Source organism: Schistocerca gregaria, chromosome 3 (assembly GCF_023897955.1).
Source record: "Schistocerca gregaria isolate iqSchGreg1 chromosome 3, iqSchGreg1.2, whole genome shotgun sequence".
Taxonomy (NCBI): Eukaryota; Metazoa; Arthropoda; class Insecta; order Orthoptera; family Acrididae; genus Schistocerca; species Schistocerca gregaria.
The window spans coordinates 880,566,100-880,581,550 of record NC_064922.1 but is presented as its reverse complement, the minus strand read 5'-3'; the positions used below and the strand labels follow the sequence as shown (position 1 = coordinate 880,581,550).

At 38.0% G+C, this 15,451-nt stretch overlaps 1 protein-coding gene across 1 annotated transcript in view; it reads right to left on the bottom strand.

Moving 5' to 3' along the window:
• Nucleotides 1–15,451, bottom strand: part of LOC126355026 (WD repeat-containing protein 19) — a 293,157-nt gene that overhangs the window by 141,998 nt on the left and 135,708 nt on the right. Inside the window, exons 9-12 of the mRNA XM_050005172.1 lie at nt 8,862–8,984; nt 5,852–6,001; nt 2,947–3,094; nt 1,754–1,952 (exon numbers count right to left, since the gene is read on the bottom strand). Coding sequence (XP_049861129.1) covers nt 1,754–1,952; nt 2,947–3,094; nt 5,852–6,001; nt 8,862–8,984 — 620 coding nt within the window. The remainder of the gene's footprint in view (nt 1–1,753; nt 1,953–2,946; nt 3,095–5,851; nt 6,002–8,861; nt 8,985–15,451) is intronic.

Below are 15,451 nucleotides of genomic sequence, written 5' to 3'. Positions count from 1 at the left end.
GTGCGTCATATGGTCTTATAATGGGAACAGCTGTAGATCTATAAATCTTGGAGTAGAGACAGTGTTCTAAAAATGATATGTAGTTTAACAATGATTTTACTAAGGTTATGAATGTGATGGAAGGCAACACTGGATGAAGTTGGAGGGTGTTAGGGACAGGTTGTCCCATTTCTGGATAAACTTGAGAAAGTATTAGCCCTGGAGCAGTAATCTTGAGTATATTTCAAGCCTCATGTTCCTGGGTGACAAAAGGATATCTATCAGCCTTTAATGAGCCAGAGGTTGCAGTTTCACGTTGATAAGGAAGCCTCCTTTCTTGCAGCCCATGAAAAAGTTAAGATACTTTGGGTAAGGATGAAAGGAGCTAATACAGCAATAAGCAAAGTTTTTGGAATCTTCTGGTGTATATTGAGAGAGACAGCGTTCCAGAGCTAAGAGGATATCTTTTTATGTGACTTTGGTGTAAAGAAATCAATGTTCACAAGCAAAGTTTATGGTGGAAGAGGAGTGGAATGGATTAAATTATCCAGGAAGTGTTGGTAACTTTTACATAGCATGGGAAGTTCTGCACGATGGATCAGACGTTCTGGTCAACCAAAACTGTCATGTGTTCAGTAGTTGCTTTGAAGCCTTCCACAACTGGGTAGCCAAGACCGTTCTCTATGCAAATTTTACAAAGTAAGCAGAAGGTAAGGATGTCAAACCATTCGTGGCAAAAAAATTTGTTTTTAAATTTTTAAATTTATCATTAGTATTCTGTGAATTATTTAGTGACCTGTTCCATAACTGAGTATTTAAGTTACCGTGGTTCCGTGAAACCTGAGGAAGGGGGCTAATAAAATAAATGGAGAAATGAGTACAATTAAAGGACTTTGGTTGAACCCTATGATTTTTAAGTATTTGTGCAGTTCAGTCTGGGCAGAGGAAATGAGACTGTGAAATATTTTTGTTCAAGGAAATGTCTGAGAATGGAAATAGTCCCTCTGTTATGTAATCCCTGTGGTCAAGTACCATTGTCGTGGAACCTTCTTACTTTGGGAAGAGAATAGCAAAGCAGTCAGATTTCATATAATGGATGAAAAAGAGCAATTGAGAGAAAGCCTGAGAAATATCTGGAGTTTTCATTGCTTGAAAAATGCTTTTTGGAGAGAGAAGAGGTTCTTTTTGAGTTTAGGCAAGAGACTTTTTTTTTTATAGAGACTCGAACTTACAGTTCTGCACAAGTGGCAGACAAGTGCGCTTCACAGTGAATATGAGACACAGAAAACTTACAGAGCTGCCATAACTGAGAATGGGGGTCTTATTTGGTAACTGAGATAAGCTCCACTGTTGAACAGGAGTATGGTGTACCAGTAAGAACTGTGTGAGTCAAGTGCATTATTACCTTATGAACTATATTTAGTGAAAGGCACATGTTCAGTGATGTAATTTTGTTATGATGCTGTTCTGACAGCCATCACATTAGTGTTAATGTTGTTATAACAACATGTATTTATAATCATAAGGCCAAAAGAAAAGCTTCTCACTAAAAATTACAGGAGAAGGAAACACAAGGGCAAGGGAAAGGCCATTTTAATTGCTCCATAGTATAATAGCTGCAAACAAAACAAAATGAATTCTTTCTATTGATGACTTTATCAAGTGAAAGCTCAGTGTTCACTTTTAGCATTGTAAAGATAGTACAATCTGATGTGGAAAAAAGCTCAACTGCAGCAACAAAGGGACTTAGGCCCTGATGAATGGTAATTGTTACCTGCACAGTGTGATTTGGTGCTGCAGCAGTTCCTCCAGGTAGTCAATGGATGTAGAAGCTCCAGCAGGGGGTTGTGGTCCCAGAGGAAGTGACATGAGCCGTCCAGCAAGTGTAATCAGCTCTACCTGTGTACCGACCATCAATACAGGCACCTGGTTGGCTGGCAGTCGAGTAGTACTCACTTGTTCCACACCCGTTCCTGCTTGCAGAACACCAAAGTCTGTAGAGAATGGCAGACACAACTCAAAAGACAAAATACTCAAATTTCAAAAATTTTGGAGCACTTTGTTGACAAGAGAACTATAAGTAAGACAACACCTGACAAGAATGAAATGCAAATGTCCACGCAGTGCAGCTGTTATTACCCATAAGGTATCAACTTGATAGAGTAGTTCGTGAGGAACAAGTATGGATGGGCTGCTATCAATATACACTGCAGATAGCATTGTAAGTCACTGTCTCTACCCTCTAGCCTAAACTTGACGCATCACACAGAGATTCGTTGACCACTATATGAGGAATATTGTAATTGATGGAAGAGTCTGGAGCAGGCCTTTATTCACCAGCAGATGTCAAGCAGCTGATGATTATTATGATAATAATTATTACATTTGTACTCCGAATGCCATCATATAATGTGTAGGAGGTAAACATGGAGTAAAAAAAGACAGCAACAAACTTCAGAAGGGTTGCACAGAGTGTCTTGAGGAACAAACTCGATAGGAACCCACATCTGAAAATGCCATCAAATGACACAACAGAATGTTGAGTTCATAGAAGCCAACACCTACCTCTAGGTGACATGTGTAGCAACAAATGTGAGTTTCTACAGTGAGGCTGCGCCTAACAGTCTCCATAGTGTTGTTTTAACATGCAAGGACACTCTCAGTGTCATCTAACATCTGGAATGCTGTCAGGCTTATTGTGAGAATTTCTGTCAACCTACAACCTCACACTTGCTGGTGAAGTGTTTGTCACACAGAGTCAGTGGATGGCATTTCTAGGGTTGGGTTCCTATCCTCAAATTGTTCCACAAGACATCCTCTATAATCTCTTGAAATCTGTCTGTACAATTTTTACAGCCCATATGTCCTGCTTTTCTTATTAATATAATCAAGACACACTATAGCATATTGTGAGACTTCAGAATTATTAACACTAAAGCCAGTAACATATACAACAAATTTACATACCATTGACAGAATTTCTTATGTACACATATACTACAATTTCAGAGTCATCAAAAGCAGCAAACGTGTCTCGTCCTTCAGAAGCTGAGTCCCACAGTACTCCACGACATTTTGCTGGCAAGTCAGGGATCTTCAGAGCCTGATCGGTCACCTGTGCTTTAAGAATTATTTTCACAACTTTTTGCAGTTTATACTAAAGCACATCACTATTTGTAATACTTTAAAAACAAAGGCAGGTTTGATTTGGACCTATATCAAGATACAGAAGGAGGACAGCTTTATAATTTTTCATCATTATAGTTTATTGTACAAGAAGATTATTGGCCTCTAAAGCAAAAAATTGTAAAAGAGCATTTCCAACTTGTGTTAAATACACAATCAGACAAATTTTTCAAGGATTCCAAAAACTCACAATAAAATTATTTTACAATTGTTATGATTCCTATTGCAGTATTTAGCCTGTGCTTTGAAAATAAATGTGATTACAAGACACTGGATAGTTTCATAAGGTTTAATTTTCATAAACTGAATGTAACTATATAACCTTTCCACTATTTTGAAGAGGTAAATTTGATGTTGTAATGTAAGCAATTGATTGCATTCTTATCTAGCAGGAAACATGCACTGTTTTTAGTGGAGTTTGAATACAAGAGCCGGTAAATTTATTGGCCATTACATGAATCATATGCCACAAGTTCTATTCAACAGCCGATTAGAAGTTAGTTTTGGTGCACTAAATATCCAATGATACCAATATGGGAAGCCAAAATGCAATCTTTTGCTAGAGGATATGTCTCTCGCCAAACAAACGTAAGTGTTGGAGGCCTAACAAAATTGCAAGAATGTTTGTTATGGCACACACAATGAGCAGGTTGTGAAAATCAGGAGAAACTCTATGCCAGGAGAAAGTGATAATGGTGGATGGGGAAGATCTAACGTGAAAATTAAATACAGTGGAAATGTTTGCAACTGTGTCATGTCATTTCAGCAAGAACTGCCATAAAACTAATAAAGATTAATTTAAATTAATAACCACTCAGTTTAATTATTTGTAGAGAACCTGCCTGCTTAGCCAAATGTCAAATCAACCAAATGCTGGAAAAAGAGACTAACTGTTTTTGGAATTAGAGACAGAAGACATCAGAGATACACTATGTGATCAAAAGTATCCAGATACCCCCCAAAATATACATTTTTCATAGTGGATTGTGCTGCCACCTACTGCCAGGTACTCCATATCAGTGACCTCAGTAGTCATTAGACATCGTGAGAGAGCAAAATGGGGTGCTCCATGGAACTCACGGACTTCGAATGCGGTCAGGTGATTGGGTGTCACTTGTATCATATGTTTGTATGCGAGATTTCCACACTCCTAAAAATCCATAGGTCCACCATTTCTGATGTGATAGTGAAGTGGAATTGTGAAGGGACACGTACAGCACAAAGGCGTACAGGCCGACGTTGTCTGTTGATTGACAGAGAATGCCGACAGTTGAAGAGGGTTGTAATGTGTAATAGGCAGACATCTATCCAGACCATCACACAGGAATTCCAAACTGCTTCAGGATCGACTGCAAGTATTATGACAGCTAGGCCAGAGGTGAGAAAATTTGGATTTCATGGCTGAGCAGCTGCTCATAAGCCACACATCACGCCTGTAAATGCCAAACGATGCCTCTCTTGGTGTAAGGTGTGTAAACACTGGATGATTAAACAGAGTAAAAACGTTGTTTGGAGTGACGAATCACGGTACGCAATGTGGCGATCTGAAGGCAGCACGTGGGTATGGCGAACACCCAGTGAACTTCATCTGCCAGTGTGTGGTGTTATGGTGTGGTCGTGTTTTTCATGGAGGGGGCTTGCACCCCTTGTTGTTTTCCATGGCACTATCACAGCACAGGTGTACAGTGATGTTTTAAGTACCTTCTTCCTTCCCACTGCTGAAGAGCAATTCAGGGATGGTAACTGCGTCTTTCAACACGATCGAGCACCTGTGGCGGAGTGGTTACACTACAATAACATCCCCGTAACGGACTGGCCTGCACAGAGTCCTGTCCTGTATCCTACAGAAGATCTTTGGGCTGTTTTGGAATGTCGACTTCATGCCAGGCCTTACTGACCGATATCGATACCTCTCCTCAGTGCAGTGCTCCATGAAGAATGGGCTGCCATTCCGCAAGAAACGTTCCAACACCATACTGAATTCCAGCATTACTGATGGAGGGCACCACAAACTTGTAAGTCATTTTCAGCCAGGTGTTCATATACTTTTGATCACACAGTGTATGTACCGAGACCAGTCCATATGCAATTTAAAATTTTCACGTTTATATATTTCTTAATTATATGTTATTTGGATGTAACAGTAGCTTAAAATTCTTCAAAATGAACACTATTAGTGTAGAGTAAGGATTGCTTAAAATTAAAACAGTAACAAAACTCTTATTTGATTTTTCTTGAATAATAATTAACATTAGAGGGAACAATAACTTTTGACAATATTGTGAAAAGGATAGTTTGCTACTTATCACATAGCAGAGATGTCGGGTTGCAGGCAGGCACAAGACTAAACACATAAGCTTTTTCAGAAGGCATTCTTCTGAAACTGATAACATACACACATATCTTCACACAAACACAGCTTACACACATATGCACTGTCTCTGGCTGCTAATGTGTGTGTGAATGTGTGGGTGTATGTTGTCTGTTTCAGAAGAAGCCTTTCTGGCACGAGCTTCTGTGTTTAGTAGTCTTTTTGCTGTGCCTGTCTGTGACTAAGCATCTTGCTATATGGAGGGTAGTAATCTATGTCTTTCATAAAATTGTCATTATTCCATCCTGTATTTTCCATTGTTTGAACAATAACTTTTGCTAGGCCAAATATTTAAGATGTGGAATCATTTCTCACAGGATTATAAATGTAGCCTTCACTCTTGTCATCAATGAAAATGACACGGCTTCCACTTTGGTTTGAGTAGATACTGCGTATTCCAATAGTGTGCTGAAAATCTACCACTATCTTCCAGTCTTCAATGAAGAAGTAATGGATATGGCCCATCTGTAAAAAATTAAAAATTTAAAGTGCATGAATAAGATATGTAACTGGAATTCACTTCTAACTACTGCAAACTATTACAGCTGAGGCTAAGTTCGTAGCAAACCACAGTAGCACTTACTATGTTTGGAGTTATTGTGACTAGAACAGCATTCTTTGGTAGCCAAATAATGAAGTTAAAGATAAAGTGGGAAAGACAAAAAAGTATATAAATTCCGTCTTGCCTCAACAAACATTTTTTTTATTTTTAAAAGAAAAAAGCCAAGAAGTCCTGAAGGAATTTTATCTGCTTCCCAAATTTCAAAATTTAATGCCTCTTTCTGTATATTACTCTAAACCACATAAAACCTTTGCACAACACTGGAATTGACTAGCTTCATTTTGCTTATTTATTTATACTGTAAGCATAAAAATATAAAGAAACAAACAACATTTAATACAAGTAATACAATAAGACTTTAAACATATAAACAGACTTCACACACACTGTTCTTACACAGTGCTGTGACATAACAGCAGGAGTTTGTGTATTTGTTTTCATCACTATTTGAATACCAGTGTACCAGAACTGTGAGCATGGGATGCAGCTCTTCAACAAGCTGTTGGCTCCAAAGCCCCTTTGCACTATGGCTCGCTACACAGTGCTTTGATACTGACACCGAGCTGAATGCCGGTATAAACTAGTGGTTGCAATTGCAGGTGGCAGGTTTCTACAGAGATTGTATTGAAAACCTTGTGCCATGATATAATAAGTGTGTCAGTTTGAATGGCAAGTAGGTAGAAAAACAGCTTAAGAGAGTACCTTTAAAATGTATATACTAAAATTTGGTTTTCCCCTATTGTTACTTTTTTATTTCAAAATATCTGTTTCTTTCTGGATAGGCCTGGTATACTGTAGTGTAGTGTGGGATGATATGAGTGAGAGAGTACAATGCCTCACTGTTTACTCAACATGTGATATGAGCTGCTGTGAATAAATGAACACTGCAGGTCTGTTTACATCCCACAATGTAAGTGTTGAGAAAGCAATTATTGAAAAATGGTACATGGTTATATAATTGTCAATGTGGCGTGAAGGGAAGCACACTTCACTTGGGCGGCCAATTTGTTATTTTTGTTCCGTGATCCAGTCTTGATATTAATATGTCCCAAACTAAAAGTGTTATTGCATTAAGGAAGAGACAAGTGTGTGTCTTCTTTTGAGCACATTTCACGAAATGTATCCTAATAAATACTTATGCCTTCCTCTTACTTCATTATCACTTGTGTTGCAGATTGACACCTATTTAGCCCTACAGAGTGGAGAAGTCTCAGACTTCCAAATTCTAGAAAGATAAACAGACGTTCAAACGACTAACTTTATATCAACTAGTGATTCCATAATCATGTAAACAACTTTAACCGATATTAATGACTACAGTATGTAAATGGCTCACTCCCCCCCCCCCCCCCCCCCCCTGACATTCCAAGTAGTCCAGCCATCATAATCTGCTCTATGTAAAATCCACATACATTGGAGTTTTGCTCATCCTCAGAAAATCCACATACACTGGAGTTTTGCTCATCCTCAGCAGACACAATGAACAGTATAATTTCGCTATATAGCTGGTACCTGCTGAGAGCTATTCATGTACTCTCATGTGCCTGAAATGTGGCCTCTGCTAGCTCTACATCACAGTGGAGTGAACTGTGGATGGTCAATATAAAAAGGATGAAGGAAGGAACGTTAGAGTTTAACATTCCATACATGTAAAGGTCATTAGGCATCAATATCCAATATTTGTCAAAGTCATCGGATACAGTACACTAGTTCAGTATGCACAAGACACACACACACACACACACACACACACACACACACACACACAAATCTACGTACTTCATTCTCACTGATTTCTGGTTCATTCACCTAGGTTCAAAGGAGACTACATGTAATATCTGGCAGAACGGAAATACCAAATAACTACAACCTGATTATATATACAAGAATCACTCTGAATGGGTCCTTGGCACTCAAACAACAGTACATCAAGTTAACTATGAAACTTGGCTCAAGAGTGAATCTACTTCATAAGACTGCTGGATAAAGTTGGGGTGCAGACACCAACACCCAACACTTTGGTGCACTCGCTCTTGTGTATTCTGCTGGTGAATAATGCAATTGTATGTGGGAAAACACCACCAACACAATGAAGATTGATGTGCAGATCAATGAAACCATGAGAGCTATTGCTGGGACCACTGAATCAGTGGTCTCCTGTCCTAGCTAACATTGGTTCACAAGCTCTAAAAAGGAAAGTGGCTACGATAAATATGCTGAAGAAGATCACTTCTCATAAGAACTCACCATTGTGCAATTTCCTACAAGGTTCACCATCAACTCATCTGAAATCACACAATCACCTTTTGTTGAGTCCGAAAATATCAGTTCTTTCAATGTGACCTTCAAGTGTCAACAGCTCTGGAATGAACATCAACCCAGCAACACTCACCTGGTTTGAGATCAGACAAAGAAGATTGAAAGAGTCCAACTACTGTGCCAAACATAGTTGAGACTGAACAGCATTAGGGTAGGTGAAGGGAGGTGTTGTTGCACCTTGAAGAAGTGGGGTTTCTGTTCACCTGCTGACTGCAGAGTGGAGGAGCAAAGAATAGAACACATTGTTAAGGAGTGCTCACTATAAGCATTTGATAGAGATATGAGCAAGTGATTCTTGAGTGCTCTAGGTTGTTTGTTACATTTGGACATTTCCATTTGATTTAGATACTTTTGTGTATTTGTAAAACTGTGCAACAAATAAACAAAAACACAGACCTTAATTAAAGCACCACAGAAAACTTCTTAATAAAACATGTTACTTACATCAGTAGCATATATCAGAAAATCAGTTGTAAGAGAATGGCATGTGATGTTCATTTCCTGCTTGGTTTCATCTGGGAACATCTTCATTTCACGATCTTCATCACTGCCATTGCCCGGTTCAATCTGCATGCACAGTAACTTTATTACACTGTATCAAGTTTCACAGTTACAGCAAATCATCTAAATAGTGGGTAAAGCATTTCAAAACACCAAGAAAATAAGAAAACTTATGACATCAGCAGAAAACTGTTAGACTAGGTCACTAATAACAAGATATTAAAAAGATCAACAGGAAAACAGAGAAAAATGCTTAACACCCCCCCCCCCCCCCCTCTCTCTCTCTCTCTCTCTCTCTCTCTCTCTCTCTCTCTCTCTCTCTCTCTCTCTCTCGCTCTCTCCAGTAAATTACTGGAATGTTAGATTAAAAGTAACATAAAAAGACAAAATGTTACAGAATCTGATAAATATTCTCTAATTGCAATTTATGATCAAAACTTTATAGGGAAGTATAAATACATTTCTGTATAACAGCTACTTGTTATAAATATGTCTTGTTATGAAAGTGATATGTTTATAACATTAGATTAGATTTATTTTCATACCAATTGATCCATAGTGAGGAGGTCTTCCAGGATGTGGAACATGTCAGAAAAACAGTAATACATGACAAATATTTACAACTGAAACAAATAAGCTAATGCACCTTCCCAAGTGGAATGATAGTCTTTTTTTTAATGAACACTATATGAAAGAATCATTTTACAAACACTAATGCACTAAATTTAAAATAAAAAGGTATTTCTTTATTTATGAGGTAATAACATGTAATAGAACTACTACAATATTTATTTACAATGAACACATTACCGCACTGAAATGGTGCAGAAGTTAGATTGTATTTACACACACACACACACACACACACACACACACACACTTTACAATTAACAGATTACAGCACTAAAATGGTGCAGATCAGTTGGTCCTACTGAGAAATTCATCAATGGAGTAGAAGGAGTTGGCCACCAATAAATCCTTTATGCTTCTCTTAGACTGAATTTCATTGGTTGTTAAGCTTTTTATGGCTGTTGGCAAGTTATTAAAAACGTGTGCTCCTGAATAATGCACACTTTTTGTACAAGAGTAAGAGACTTTAAATCCATGTGAAGATTATTCTTATTTCTAGTATTGATTCCATGAATTGCCCTGTTGGTCTGAAAAAGTGATATATTTTTAATGACAAATTTCATTAAGGAATAAATATATTGGGAAGCAGTAGTTAGTATCCCTATTTCCCTAAACAGGCTTCTGCAGGATGTTCTTAAGTTCACACCACATATAACTCTTACTGCACATTTTTGTGCCCAGAAAACTTCAGCTTCGCTTGATGAATTACCCCCAAAAATAATCCCATATGACATTATAGAATGAAAGTAAGCATAGTATGCCAGCTTTTTTCATTTTTATATCCTCTATGTCTGACACAATTTGCATTGCAAACAGAGATTTGTTAAGACACTTCAGCAGTTATGTGGTGTGCTCCTCCCAGTTGAATTTATTATAAAGCTGTAATCCCAAGAATTTAACACTGTCCACTTCTTCTATCTGATTGTCATCGTATGTTAGGCATATACTCGTGGGACACCCCTTACAAGTTCTGAACTGCATGTAGTGTGTTTTCTCAAAGTTTAGTGACAAAGAATTGCCTAGGAACCAGTGATTAATGTCCACAAATATTTTATTAGCTGATCTTTCTAAGACTACACTTGATTTGCTATTTATTGCTATGTTTGTATCATCGGCATCTGGTAATGTTACTGATGAAAGGTCATTGATATACACAAGGAAAAGTAGGGTACCTAACATTGAACCTTGTGGGACCATATATGTAATTAGTTTCCAGTTGGATGATGCCTGATAGCTTAATACATGTCTTTTTCCCAATAACACCCTTTGTTTCCTGCCAGATATATAAGATTTGAACCATTTTGCATCATTTCCTGTTGTTGTTGTTGTTGCTGTTGCTGTTGCTGTTGTTGTTGTTGTTGTGGTCTTCAGTCCTGAAACTGGTTTGATGCAGCTCTCCATGTTACTCTATCCTGTGCAAGCTTCTTCATCTCCCAGTACCTACTGCAACCTACATCCTTCTAAATCTGTTTAGCGTATTCATCTCTTGGTCTCCCTCTACGATTTTTACCCTCCACGCTGCCCTCCAATACTAAATTGGTGATCCCTTGATGCCTCAGAACATGTCCTACCAACCTATCCCTTCTTCTAGTTAAGTTGTGCCACAAACTTCTCTTCTCCCCAATCCTATTCAATACCTCCTCATTACTTATATGATCTACCCATCTAATTCTCAGCATTCTTCTGTAACACCACATTTCGAAAGCTTCTATTCTCTTCTTGTCCACACTAGTTATCGTACATCTTTCACTTCCGTACATGGCTACACTCCATACAAATACTTTCAGAAATGACTTCCTGACACTTAAATCAATACTCGATGTTAACAAATTTCTCTTCTTCAGAAACGCTTTCCTTGCCATTGCCAGTCTCCATTTTATATCCTCTCTATTTCGACCATCATCAGTTATTTTGCTCCCCAAATAGCAAAACTCCTTTACTACCTTAAGTGTCTCATTTCCTAATCTAATTCCATCAGCATCAGCTGACTTAAATCGACTACATTCCATTATCCTCGTTTTGCTTTTGTTGATGTTCATCTTATATCCTCCTTTCAAGACACTATCCATTCCGTTCAAGTGCTCTTCCAAGTCCTTTGCTGTCTCTGACAGAATTACAATGCAAACCTGAAAGTTTTTATTTCTTCTCCATGGGTTTTAATACCTACTCTGAATTTTGCTTTTGTTTCCTTCACTGCTTGCTCAATATACAGATTGAATAACATCGGGGATAGGCTACAACCCTGTCTCACTCCCTTCCCAACCACTGCTTCCGTTTCGTGCCCCTCGACTCTTATAACTGCCATCTGGTTTTTGTACAAATTGTAAATAGCCTTTCGCTCCCTGTATTTTACCCCTGCAACCTTCAGAATTTGAAACAGAGTATTCCAGTCAACATTGTCAAAAGCTTTCTCTAAGTCTACAAATGCTAGAAACGTAGGTTTGCCTTTCCTTAATCTTTCTTCTAAGGTAAGTCGTAGGGTCAGTATTGCCTCACATGTTCCAACTTTTCTACGGAATCCAAACTGATCTTCCCCGAGGTCAGCTTCTACCAGTTTTTCCATTCGTCTGTAGAGAATACGCGTTAGTATTTAGCATCCGTGACTTATTAAACTGATTGTTCGGTAATTTTCACATCTGTCAGCGCCTGCTTTCTTTGGGATCGGAATTATTATATTCTTCTTGAAGGCTGAGGGTATTTCGCCTGTCTCATACATCTTTCTCACCAGATGGTAGAGTTTTGTCAGGACTGGCTCTCTCAAGGCCGTCAGTAGTTCTAATGGAATGTTCTCTACTCCCGGGGCCTTGTTTCGACTCAGGTCTTTCAGTGCTCTGTCAAACTCTTCACACGAGTATATTATCTCCCATTTCATCTTCATCTACATCCTCTTCCATTTCAATAATATTGTTCTAAAGTATATTGCCCTTGTATAGGCCCTCTATATACTCCCTCCACCTTTCTGCTTTCCCTTCTTTGCTTAGAACTGGGTTTCCATCTGAGCCCTTGATATTCATACAAGTGGTTCTCTTTTCTCCAAAGGTCTTTTTATCTATCTTACCCCTAGTGAGATAAGCCTCTACATCCTTACATTTGCCCTCTAGCCATGCCTGCTTAGCCATTTTCCACTTCCTGTCGATCTCGTTTTTGAGACTTTTGTATTCCTTTTTGCCTGCTTCATTTACTACATTTTTATACTTTCTCCTTTCATCAATTAAATGCAATATTTCTTCTGTTACCCAAGGACTTCTACTAGCCCTTGTATTTTTACCTACATGATGCACTGCTACCTTCACTATTTCATCTCTCAAAGCTACTCATTCTTCTTCTACTGTATTTCTTCCCCCCCATTCCTGTCAATTGTTCCCTTCTGTTCTCCCTGAAACTCTGTACAACCTCTGGTTCTTTCAGTTTATCCAGGTCTCATCTCCTTAAATTCCCATCTTTTTGTAGTTTTAATCTACAGTTCATAACCAATAGATTATGGTCAGAGTCCACATCTGCCCCTGGAAACATCTTACAATTTAAAACTTGGTTCCTAAATCTCTGTCTTACCATTATGTAATCTATCTGAAACCTTCTTCCATGTATACAACCTTCTTTTATGATTCTTGAACCAAGTGTTAGCTATGATTAAGTTGTGCTCTGTGCAAAATTCTATCAGGCGACTTCCTCTTTCATTTCTTAGTCCCAATCCATATTCACCTTCTACGTTTCCTTCTCTGCCTTTTCCTACTAACAAATTCCAGTCACCCATGACTATTAAATGTTCGTCTCCCTTCACTATCTGAATAATTTCTTTTATTTCATCATACATTTCTTCGTCATCTGCAGAGCTAATTGGCATATAAACTTGTACTACTGTAGTAGGCGTGGGCTTCGTGTCTATCTTGGCCACAATAATGCGTTCACTATGCTGTTTGTAGTAGCTTACCCACACTCCTATTTTTTTTTTTTATTCATTATTAAGCCAACTCCTGCATTACTCCTATTTGATTTTGTATTTATAACCCCGTATTCACCTGACCAGAAGTGTTGTTCCTCCTGCCACCGAACTTCACTAATTCCCACTACATCTAACTTCAACCTATCCATTTCCCTTTTTAAATTTTCTAACCTACCTGCCCGATTAAGGGATCTGACATTCCACGCTCCGATCGGTAGAACGCCAGTTTTCTTTCTCATGATAACGACGTCTTCTTGAGTAGTCCCCGCCCAGAGATGCGAATGGGGGACTATTTTACCTCCGGAATATTTTTCCCGAGAGGACGCCATCATTTCCTGTTATGCCATAATATTCTAATTTACTTAAAAGGATATTGTGATTTACACAGTCAAATGCCTTTGGCAGATCACAAAATATACCATTTGCCTGCAATTTTTGGTCTAATGAATTAAGCACATTTTCACTGTAAGTGTAGATAGCCTTCTCAACATCAGAACCCTTTAGAAATCCGAATTGCGACTTTGACAGTATGTTATTTGAGATAAGATGGTCATAAAGCCTATTGTTCATTATTTTTTATAAAATTTTTGAGAATGCTGGCAAAAGCGAAATTGAACGGAAATTTGATGCTGTTTCTTTATCTCCCTTAGTGGCTTAACTTCAGCATATTTCAACCATTCAGGAAATGTTCCACTGATAAACGACTGGTTACACAGATAGCTTAATATGTTATCTAACTCAGAATGACAATCTTTGATTAACTTTGTTGATATTGCATCATACCCACTAGATGTTTTTGATTTTAAAGATTTTGTGGTGGACATTATTTCTGCTGGGATAGGTAGGATCAAATTCATATTGTGGAAGTTACTTGAAATGTCTGGTCTGAGGTATTCCATAGCAGCATCTACAGAACCTGGCAACTCCATCTTTTCAGTAACAGTTATAAAATGTTTGTTAAAAAGTTCTGCAGCACTACACACATCTGACACCAATGTACCATTTACTCTTAATGCTATTTGTCTCTCTTCATGTCTGGTTCTACTGGTCTCCTCCTTCACTATATCCCATACTGTCTTTATTTTGTTATCTGCTATGACAGTCTTTAATATTTTGCAGTATTTCTTGTAACGTGCTATAGCATCAACATCAGAACTGTTTCAAATTGACAGATACAGTTTTCTTTTTGTTTTACAAGATACCCTTATTCCTTGAGTAATCCATGGCTTCTTTGTAGACTTTGCTCTAACCTTGGTTAGTTTTGGGGGAAAACAGTGTTCAAATAAGGTAAGCACTATATTAGCAAATGTGTTATATTTTTCATTAATGCCATGGGCACTGTAAACATCAGTCCAGTGTATGTCTCTGAGCAGTGTCCTAAAAATAATCCATTTTTGGTTTATTGATTACCTTCTTGAGCTCAGATTTCACAGATTTTATATCCTGTTCAGTATTAACATTTAACAGAAGGAACTGCATATCACGGTCTGAGAGGCCATTGACTATTGGTTTTGTAATATAATTTTGTTCATTGGACTTTTCTATAAAGATATTATCAATGGCTGTGTGTGAGCAATTGGCTACCCTAGTGTGGAACTTTACAGTGGGAATTAAGTTGAATGACAGTGTTACTAACTCAAATAAGTTCTTATTGGGAGAGTCTTTAAGAAAATCTACATTGAAATCTCCAGCAACCACTATTTCTTTGTTTTTGGTTGTTAATTGGGCCAGTACAGCTTCAAGGTGGTTTATGAACAGGTTAAAGTTACCTGCAAGTGCTCGATATACACCTAATATTATGAAGGATTTTTTGTGAAATTCTACTTCTGTTGCACGTGCTTCCATATGTTGTTCTCAGCAAAATTTATGATGAATGTCTATGTTCTTAAATTTATGACGGTTCCTGATGAATGTGGCAACTCCTCCTTTCTCCATTTCTGTTCTACAAAAGTGAGGTGCT